Raw genomic sequence first — 11099 nt, 5'->3', positions numbered from 1 at the left:
TATTATAAGAATTATAATGTGTAAAGACATCTATGTATTTAAGACGTACAAAGCTGTCATCTCATTTTATTAAAAAATAAGGCTTATTTATCCTGGAGTCGAAGCTCAGACCTGATAAGATGACCATCCAACCCAGTCTTACCATGAAGAGCCTTTTAGAAGGAGTTTAAAAAAAACAAAACATCTTATGCTTCTTCAGCAGACACAGTATCTGGAGCCCAACAAGAAGTACTCAACAAAGATACCTCAACACTGTTTAAAGAACAATAAAACCAAAGACTGAGATTCATCTACGACTAGTCTAATGGAGGGAAAGATGATTAGAAAGAGGGATGGAAGAGAGTGCAAAGCTAAAACTAAGAAAGATTGTCTTGCTGGAAGCAGGCAGAAGCAAGAAGGATATATCTAAATATCATTCATGCATTTTATCCCTCTAATCTATTTGCTTGGAGCTTTACTATGAGTGACGTTCGAAGAATGACAAAAATGTAATGGAGCAAAGGTTGCTCAGGCTGGAAAAAAAATGATCAGATTACAGGGAGCCAACAGGGCTGGGATGAGCTTCATGCGCACTTACACAGTTGTCCTGCCCTCCTGGGCGCACAGTCAGTTCTAGACCAATCAGATCAGAGCAGCAGGGCGGGGCATGCAAGGTGAGCAGAGAGAGAGCAATGGGAGAGAATGTTAGCATCACTCCATGAGACGCAGCCTGCTAACCAGACCCAATATATGCTTTAGCCAACTCTGCTGCCTTCAAGGTCCAGTATGTGTGTGTGGGTGTGTTCTGATTCTGGATTTAGATGGATTTGCAAATGTGAGTGTGTTTGATTACAGCAGCAGAGTAAGTTTCAGCACAACAAAGTCTGACCAGTGGGGCCATATGAGAGAGAAGTGAGCACACTGTTCACATGTAAAACACTGTACAAAAAAACAAATAACTATACAAACAAAAAACCAAAAAAACACGAATGAATACATAAACTGAAGGCACATGTCTCTGGACTTTTGTGACTGTTTCCACATAAAACTCAACATTTGTGGGGATGTGTGCTCATTATCATGTTATGTTGAAGAAATAAAATTCTTTTCAGCTTACACATGATTTGAAAAACCTACAAGGTGAACCAGTAAGACAGTCAGGGACCATGGCCATTCTCAACACAAACACTGAAAAACAAAACAAAGCTATGTAGTGTACACAAACAGCTCAAAAAAATGAAACCAAACACCACAAATGAAACAAAATTAGAACAAAGGTCTGTCATATACAGGGTTTGGGAAACAGTAAAGACAGAATGGAGCATCATGGTGTGTGGAGGGTGTGAGATGGAGTAGCATTACAATTAGAAGTGCTGGGAGGCCAATGACATACGAGAAGTCCTCCAGCAGGTGAAAAGGATTAAATGTAAATGCAGAGTGATAGAGAAAGAGGGATAATGGTGTGTATGATCATTTTTATCACAGCCAAAGGCAATTAACTGTCAGAATGGAAATGGTGGGAGGATGAGAGGAATCTGAACTGGATGTTGCACGATGTGCTGTGTTTGAAGTCATGGCCTTCTTCACAATCCACAAAATTCAAGAACTCATTTTTATACTTTTATACTATTCCCTACTCAATATTCTTACTAGTCAGAAGAATATGCAAGTCACTTTGACCATGAATACAATCTGCTAGTTAGGAACCTTTGTTAACAACAGTAACGAAATTCTGACCCCCCCCCAAAAAAAAAACATAACATCCAGAATATCTAAGTAGACTGACAAAATGAACCCAATCCTAAGGAACCCCGTCTCAAAACCTAAAGGATGCAAAAAAATAAAAAAATAAAATAATGCAGTGATACCAGTGCAATGGCTGACATCACCATTCCCACCAGGTGTCAACATCCCATCGATTAACAGCTACAGGTGCCTCTCAATTAGTTAGAATATCATCAAAAATTTAATTCTGTTCAGTAATCCACATTGAAAAGTGAAACGCCTGCATTATACTGATTTATTACACACAGCGATACATTTCAAATACTTATGTCTTTTCATTTTGATGACAATGGCTTACAGCTAATGAACTCAAGTTCAGTTCCTCAGAAAATCTGAATATCACATAAAACCAATAATAAGGATTTTAGCACAGAAATGTTGGCATACAGAATAGTATGTCTGTGCACTGTACAGTGTATGCATGAAGTGCTTGGCCAGACCTGAATACTGCATCTACACAATGTAGATGCAGTACGGAGGCAAATAACTTGTGGTACTGCTGAGGCATTAGGAAATCCCAAGTTGCTTTGACAGCAGTGTTAAACATTGTTGCGTCTAGTGTCTCTCATCTTTCTCTCGACAATCCTTGATAGATTCACCATGTGGTTTAGGTCAGGCAAGTCTGCTGGTTAATCAAGCACAGTGGCGCCACAGTCACTGAAGAAAGTAATAGCCAAGGGGCCACATCATCTCTATAAAACTTGTCAGACGATAACCTAGTATTATTAGTAAAGCACTTGGTAAAACACAATAGGTCAAGACCAATAGATGACATAGCTCAACAGACTGCAGAACGTTTATACAGGACCTCAAGGATCTTGACTCGATGATGCATTTCTCCATTCTTCTTTGCCTCCAGACTTTAGGACCTGGATTTCCAAATAAAATGCGAACTTTGCCTTAATTGGAAAAGAAGACCTTTAATGAGAGTCTAACAACAGTCAAGTTTCTGTTTCATATTAGACACTTCTGCACGTGTCACAGCTGCAGTCCATGTCTTGAGGACTTCTTTATGTGGTGGCATTTAAATCACCAGTAACAGTCCATGCCAATTTTTTGATGGGTTTGCTTTACAGTCTTCTCAAGGCTGCAACTATCCCTATTGTTAGTACACATTTTCTAAAACATGTCATTTCCTTCCACATAACATAACTTTAAATTATTAAGCTTGAGAGTTAAGGTCTTGAATAATATTCCCTTAATGGCCTACACTCTTTGTGGAGGGCATCAATGACAACTGAACAACGGTCAAGTCAGGAGTCCTACCAATAATTTTGCTGGATAAAATAAAAGTAGGTAAATCTAAAAAAAAAAAAATTGCTTCACTTGGTGTAACTTAAAATTATCAAAATAAATTGAACAAGTACACAATATAATGAATCAGAATAATATACGAGTTTCATTTTTTTAATTGAATTACTGAAATGAACTTTTTTATGATATTCTACCTCATTGAAATGGAAATGTATTTTGATAGTTACACATTAAGAAGCAGTGGATTTTTATGTCATGATTAATCAGTGTACAGTAAGGATGAATAATCCATCCATCTATACTCCCTTATCTGTGCAGGCATGTGGAGGGTTGTCTATCTCCAGTGGTCATTGGGCAAGAGGTGGGGTAACTCTGAAACCAAACCATTTCTGCAGACACTTAACTACAACTCTAAGAAACAAGCTGAAAATATATATTTCCACATGCACAACATTACATGGAAATTTAAGTATGACATCAACACTTTTCTGAGTTTTCAACAAGAAGGGGCAAAAAATACATATTCACATAATGCAAATTTTTTTTCTCCAGCAAACGCAAACCTCTCATAGAGGAAAAATAGATATCCCACCATTTATTTGACAGTTACGTAAAATGACCTTTGACAATGTAAGGATTTTTGCCTTTTGCTTCAGGGGAACAGGGGAAGGTAAATAAGTTTAACTAACACTTATATTTAAGTCCTGTTCAAATACTTCTTAAAAATGCATCCCCAAATCTTTGAAGTCATCACTTTGCGTACCATGAAGGTGGCAATGATAAGGGAAAAAACTGTATTTTCTGTTTTTATCAAGTGTGTATTGTGATGTCTGCAAAGGGTAGTGGATAGAGGGATGTATTGTGTGACATTTGAACAAAGACTTAGGAAAACGCAGGAAGGGTAGATACTAGCGGGTCATAGGTTAGAAATAAAACATAGCAGTGTGTAAGTAAGTACATGCCTGGAATCATGTTACATTGTTTGCACTAGTAGTTGTCTTACTTTAAATACACATTTGTATGTGAGTAATCTATACTCACAGAAAAGTTTTACGACACTAGCTTATTGACTACTACAACATTTTATAAAAAGGTCAAAGATTGTGACTTTGACAAACTACTGCCTTTGACACTACTTATTTCTAAAACAAAAAATTCATAATCATCACACCTGTGTTGTAAAACTTTTATGCAAACAAGGTAACAATGTTTTAAGGGAAACAGGTAAAGAGAGTTGCGAAAAAGGTTTCTAGATGTTATTGTGCTTAGATTATAGGGTAATTGTGTAAAGTATATAAAAAAATATATTTGGTTTACCCTAGAGTCTATAACTTTAAGGTCTAGTTTCTTCGGTGTCCCCACATCTGCAGAAATATAGAGGATTTTACATTACACTTTTAGGTATGTAGTAAAAGAAACACCCACAGAAAACAGACTAAACCATCACTGTGTCTCAGATGTCACAGATAACCTTCTATCAGCTTTGTGAACCATATGTTCTGTGCCACTGTATGAAGCTAAAACCAACTATATGGCACAAGGACAGGAATATGCTTGAGACTTCTAATCTGGAAATGCACAAAAAAAATCTGTTGATGATCAGAGTTATACGATTTTCAGCTTGATTGGCTTAGAAAATAACAGTCCTATACAAAATCTAAAATCAAATCTATTTTCTATTAGTGAAAGAGCCACACTAAGAACTACTGTGTTGCACTGACAACATTACTTTTTGGTTTAGACACAATTACTGAGTGCGTTTTGGTATCAGTGAAATATACAGTAAGGCCTTAGACTATAATTGCTCAAAGTATCCAGTCATCTGCCTGCAAAAACTCAAGTTCATGAGTGAAATGTCATTCCTAATTCTCCAGAAAAGCTTTTTACAAGGTTAAGTTGTGCTTAAGGGAATTTTTGACAATTCTACCAGACGTGCACCTGTGAGGTCAGGCGATGTTGGCCAAGATGTAGTGTCACTTCTAGTTCATCCCAAACATTTTCTATGGGATAGAAGTCAAGACTGTATAGCCAGTGAAATATTTTACCCAAATTTGTCAGTCACTTTATGAACCATGCTTTGAATACCAGTGCACAGTGATGTTGGAACAGGAAGGGGCCATCTCCAAAATGTTCACGTAGTATAAAGAGCATGAAACTGTCACACAGTGCTTTGATATGTTTAATTATTAATAGCTCATTTCTCTTTAACTAAATGGTAGATATTAACCTCTAAAAAAATAGACCCACACCATATTTTCCTCTGCGCCAAACTTTGCACTTGACACATCGAATCCTGATCCAATGCTTTCTAATTGCATTTGGGTATTGTAATGCTCAGTAGCAGTAGCGTGGATGCTAACCATGACAATTATTCAAATAGCGTGCTATAGAAACAGGTCCAATCTTTTTATTGTTGTTGTAGAATAAATAAACAATTCCACAATGACTGCTCTCTCATCCTTATAATAAATTTACTCCCAGTATAAAAAATGACTGGCTGCTTACACAAAAAAGCCTATAAAATATTTTGAATGTGTTTCTATTACCCTCTAAGTTTTGGTTCTTATAAAGGAACAAAAATCTACTAAAAACTGTATCAGCAGGTCAAAGCTTCACAAAAGTGGAGGTTGTAAATTCTCCACTAAATTTTTAACAGAAGATCTCTACATGCCACTAATTTTCACAACAATGCATGAGACATCTAATCTTTATAACCATCAACAATAGACTGCTAATAGATTTACATGAGGTGAGTGTAGCAAGCCCAAACAAACAGCAGGAATCGACACTAGAGAGTCATGTATTCAAGGAGTAACAAAGGTGCTGACAAATGAGTAAACACTCATATAATGGTGGTTAAATTAATCTATCAATCTCCTTTGATATGCATTTTGTCCTGCTGGAACTAGGCACTCTGCACTGATAAGTACAGCATGAATAAACTCTAACAGTATAATTTTTGCTGCAATTCTCTGTCTTTAGTCACTCAGTGGTAAAGACATTCTTTATATCCTCTTACCTTGCACCTGCCACAGGTGACTTTCTCCCAGGGTCAAGAGAGGCTCCCAGCGGCTCCTCACCCAATGACCTAGTGTCTTTACTTAAATGCTGTAGACGTGAACTGAGCTCTCCCATAACTGATGGTTTTGTGCTCTCATCTGCACCTAGTCCGAGTCCTAGCCCACCAAGATTGCCCAAACTCCCAATCCCTAGCCCTACCCCGGGTCCTCGAGGTTCTACCAGATCCCCCCACAACTTGGACCTCCGTTGGAAGAGATAGCGTGGCTTGGTCGGAGCTAGACCAGTAACTGAGGCGGAACCACCTGCAGGAAGCCCAGCTCCACCAGCTGCTGCAGCAGCCAGTGCAGCAGCCTGTTGCTGGGACAGCAGCTCACTATCAGAGCTCTGCTTCAGCAAAGGGTCCCTGAAGGTGACGGGGCCTTTACTGCCTCCTATCTGGGATTTGAGTCGAGGCTTAGGAGGCACTGGCGGCTTGTCAAGAACAAAAGTCTGCCCATCAGCATAGGAGGTGTGCGTGGTGTGTGTGTCAGCAGGCTCGCCACTTTCTGAGGACAACGTAGACATGCTGGAAACTGTAGAGACGGTGCTGGTGGTCTCAAGATGGTGGTCTCTCTCTCTGTCACTGGAGCTGCGCGTGTCAGCCTCCTCCACACCTGAGTCAGCTGCAGAACCAGCCTCGCCCACTGGTGGGGGCTCCAGAGGGTCAGAAGTTTTCCCTGAGACAGCTGCTGCACTGGGTGGAGGTGGTGGCTGAGGAGGCTGAGGCTGGGTGGTTGTCACAGTTGGGGTTGTTGGGGTTAAGGGAGTTTGGGGTGTTGGTGTGGCTGGTGTAGCAGGAGACAGAGCAGCTTTAGTGGATGACACTGGTATCCCCTGTGCCTGGGCCAGCAACCCATTTGCAAACTCATCTGGTGGAGGAACCACCCCAATCTTACGTAGCTCCTCTCTTGTTTCCTCATCGCTGGAAGATAACATAGCCGGTGGTAAGGTGACTGTGTAGGCATCCACATCCTCTTCTGAGCTTCCCTGAGCCAGGCTCTTCTCTTGGGTGGGACTGGCAGGACGCTGAGTTTGAGGCTGAACCTGGAGTTGAGTTTGGGGCTGGGGAGCTGTGGGAATGGGGGATTTAGCCCATGGACTCTGTGATTTGCTGGGCTCTATGGTTGCAGGCACAGGTTTCTGTTCTATCCCTGACCCCACCCCAACAGCCTGACCGTTGCTGGTCGCATGAACCATGATCAGCCCAGCTGTCTTCTGCTGTGATGTATCCATAATGCTGATCAACATGCTTTTTTTATCCTCTAGTCTCTTTTCCTCCTTCCTCTCCTCAATTCTAGCTTCCATCTCTTGACGGAATGATATAGGTGATGATGATGAAGACCACTGTGGTTTGATGGGTTGAGGAGCCAAAATATTAGCCGGGGAGGATGATGTGCCATACCCCGCTGCCTTGGCGCTTTTAGGTGAAAAAGGGGGCGATGCAGTTACTCCATCCCCGTGTGGAGACTCTTTGGTCTGAGTGTCAGAGAACATTACAACCTGGCCTACTCGCTCTTGTTTAGTCCGAGGCTCTGGGCTGCCTGTTGGGGACTGACTCTGAGAGGTCAGTGCTCTCTCCCTTGCGGCCAGCGCAAGAGCTAATGGTGAATTTGGGTCCAGAGGCTTTCCTGTGAGTGGATGGATAAAGGTGGTCCCACTAGGTGAGGGGCTCAGAGCCAAGGCAGGGGGAGGAAGCTGTCCAAGCTCTCGAGTTAACAGCCGTTCATCGATGGAGTGAGACTGAGTCAAAGAGGGGGAGTCAGGGCTTGTTGTAGGCGACCCTTCCATGGTCCCAACAGAAAGGAAGACAGTGGATTTCCTCCGCTCTTCAAGGCGACGTTCACGATCTTTTACTGCTCCAGCAATAGCAGCAGCAAACGGGCCTTTACCCTGAAACATCATCTCTCCTTGGGCTCGCAATCGCTCTCGTTCAGCCATGAGCTGCTGCTGGTAGTAGTCGACACGGCTGGTGTGCGTGTGCCCATGTGGGTGTCGTCCTGAGGGTGAGCTCTCTCGTGAGTGGGCAGCAGCTAAGGCTAGACTAGCCTTTTCTTGTGCATCTTCTACCTACCATTGGAGAAATGAAAAGGAAGATTTAAGCTCAGAAATCATTTGGCATTTTTTTAAGAATAAAAATGAAACTGTTATTAAGACACAACCTACCTGTAGCTGTTTCACCAAAGGACTTTTCTTTCTTTGGGGCTTTGTGGGTGTGAACAGTCCAATGCTGAACTGACCCACATTTGCGTAAGGGTTGTCAATTACCCTCCCCTTTCTTTTGATTCGCTCTGGTGGAGTAGCAGCAGAGGGACGGGGAATTTCTGTAGGCTCTACAGGTAGGTGGGAGGAGTCCTGTAGGATGATCATTGAGCGAGCTTTCTTCTGTCTCTCGATGTGTGTGGCTTGCCGCTGAGCGGCTTCGTAAGGCAGGTCCAAGGAGGATGGCTTGAAGCTGGAACGGCCTCCAGGCTCATGGCCTTGACTTTGGGTCCGAGACGTGGGAGGAGGAGGGCAAAAAGCTGGAGGAGGACCCGTGTCTAAGTAGTAAGGAGGTGGAGGAGGTGCCGTCTGAGGAGGTGGAGGGATAGGATGGGGTTGTGAGTGGTCTCGGAGGCTGTCTGTCATAGACGAACTACGTGGAAATCTGTGCTCGCCTGCAAGTGCAGACAGTCTATCCTCTTCTGTGGCACCTGTTTACGGAGGGAAAGGGACAGGTTATTTAATTATGTGGCAGGGCTTACTAACAAAGAATAATTTATTTTAAATATACCAGGTTCACAGTTAGTCAATAAAAAAAATGGCTTTCAACTGGAAATCAGCTCAGTTTATGATTCCTTAACAAAACATCTTATATTATTATTATTATAATAATATTGTTAAAGTTGTTTTGAGAGCAAACAATTCCATCTGTATTTATTGCAAAAGCAAAACATCTGCACAAACTAAGCCTTATATTTTCTGGGGTTTCTCTTGTTCATTTTCTACAGAACACTGTGCTAAATCTGCTTTATAGTCACCTACTGTTTGGATGGTAACTACAGATTACAAATATATTACAAGTGTTTGTATTTATTTATTTATTTTACAGATGTTTATTTTACACTCTGATATAATATGCACACCCAAAAATCGTGAGCATTATTAGATAATGTGAAGATTTTTGCACAATTTGTTCACATCTCCTTTTCAATATTTATTAATATATACTTGTCTTTGTGTTGGGAAATTTTGACAATTTTCATTATTGTTATCGTATTGTGTTGAGTAAAAGCATGCTTGCAAATTTTCACACTTTTTACTGCACTTGCTTGGACATCTCGCAGCCCCTTCTGGACTCAATACTGTTTTGAAATCAAAATTAGCTTAGATTATTTATGGTATTACCATATTCTTAGCTTCTTATCAAAACCAGAAGATTTAACGTGTTTGATGTTATTTTGTTTAAAATGGCGATTTTCCATAAAACTCATACAAAAACAAAACAAAGTGTCTTTCAGATTTAATTAAGTACATCAGGAATGATTTTTTTACCAAAAGACTTGGTCCTGGACATGCCTTTAGGGAATGGTATGTGACCTCTCTCGATACCCGGGTGCAGACCTCCATGTAGCGTCATCCCTTGTCTCTCAAACAGTGACTGCAGCACAAAATTCAGAGCTGACAGTGTAATCAAAGCCACTTTAAAGAAAATTCAGTAAAATCTCTATAACCTTTAGCAGAAATAGTCAGTAACTGTGTGGATTACTGCATGCTGTGACCGCCTTGGGTCATTTTTCTTTCTCTCTTTTGCTTCTAAAAGAAAAAAATACTTTTTAAATCAAACTTTTTTTTTGTGCAATATTTTTTTCACAGGAAAGCCCCGACTGAATGACAAAAATAATGTAAAAACAGAATGAGGTTTTGGAGCCTGAACTTGAATCATTAAATCATCGAATTAAGGTACCGTAAACATGCTGTTTGTATGTGAAACATGGTTGTATTAAAACAATTTAAATAAGAGTGGAGTAAAATTCTTCAGCTGTGGTGTTGAAGAGTCATTACCGGTTTTCACAAACTCCTGATGTCAGCCATTGATATTGTGCCAAGACAAAATCTAGTTACAATGTTTAGGGGGCAAACACTTTCTCACACATCGGCAGATTGGATTGGTAAGCTTTTGTCCTTAATAAATGAAATTTTGTATTTACTCGTTTACTCGTTTCATTTTTAAACAGTTTTAAAATTTATTTTCTAATCTGAATCATTAAAGCGTGACAAAAAAAAAAAAGAGAGAAAAAAACAGAAGAACGTTTGTATTTCAGGGAGAATTGGTATGTGGAGCAGCATGGCACAGAGAGCTGTCTGGAAGTGGCTGTGTGTAGGTTCACTCACACTGATCTCTGCTGGTGTTATTCTCCTGCTGGTAGGCCGTTGTTTGACAGTGGCTGCTCTGTAATCTGCCTCCGGGGGCTGAGAATGCAACATAGATTCCTGCGATGCCAACATCTCATCTAGTCTTTCTGTTAAAAAGGAAATGAGCCAGAACTAAATGCTAAGATGTAAGACCATGGAAATGTTCTATCACAATCTCCGACATGGATGTCAATGGGAGACAATGAAAAGACAAAATCCAGAACATAGCTCCATGCCACAGTGTGAAATCTCGATTTGTGTTTTGGGTGAAAAATGATTTGTACGTTTTTTATATTTCTCGTCTCTCGAACCAAGAGAGCCAAAGAAAGTCAGAAAGTCGCGGTTTAGGTGTTCTGTTGTCCGAATCAGTGACATTCTTGCATAAATTATTCCCCTCTTCTGCCACTCCTCACGACTGAAAATAAAAGCAGCAAGCAGGGGAAGCCTATACTGCAATGCACATGCACAACAGCGATAAAAAACTTCAGGGCACAACTGGTATATATATATATTTTACTGTCTGGTGCACCCTTTGCTAATGCTGCCCTGGGCAACTGCTCAAATGGCTCGGATCAAAAACTGCCTCCGGTCCAAATCCGCACTGCTCTAATGACACAGCAGTGATAAGT

The 11099-nt window shown here is 40.8% G+C and overlaps 1 protein-coding gene across 1 annotated transcript in view; it reads right to left on the bottom strand.

Annotated features, from left to right (window-relative positions):
• shank3a (SH3 and multiple ankyrin repeat domains 3a) overlaps positions 1–11099 on the bottom strand; it is a gene marked incomplete at its 5' end in the record, with an annotated part of 54723 nt that overhangs the window by 5659 nt on the left and 37965 nt on the right. The window contains 4 exons of the mRNA XM_015047035.1: positions 6038–8145; positions 8242–8768; positions 9610–9715; positions 10450–10577. Of these exons, the coding sequence (XP_014902521.1) occupies positions 6038–8145; positions 8242–8768; positions 9610–9715; positions 10450–10577 (2869 nt within the window). The remainder of the gene's footprint in view (positions 1–6037; positions 8146–8241; positions 8769–9609; positions 9716–10449; positions 10578–11099) is intronic.

Source organism: Poecilia latipinna, unplaced genomic scaffold, assembly GCF_001443285.1.
Source record: "Poecilia latipinna isolate Pla-1442-1.1 unplaced genomic scaffold, P_latipinna-1.0 Scaffold805, whole genome shotgun sequence".
Lineage (NCBI taxonomy): Eukaryota > Metazoa > Chordata > Actinopteri > Cyprinodontiformes > Poeciliidae > Poecilia > Poecilia latipinna.
The sequence above is the reverse complement of the archived record's forward strand: the minus strand, read 5'-3'. Positions and strand labels throughout refer to the sequence as shown.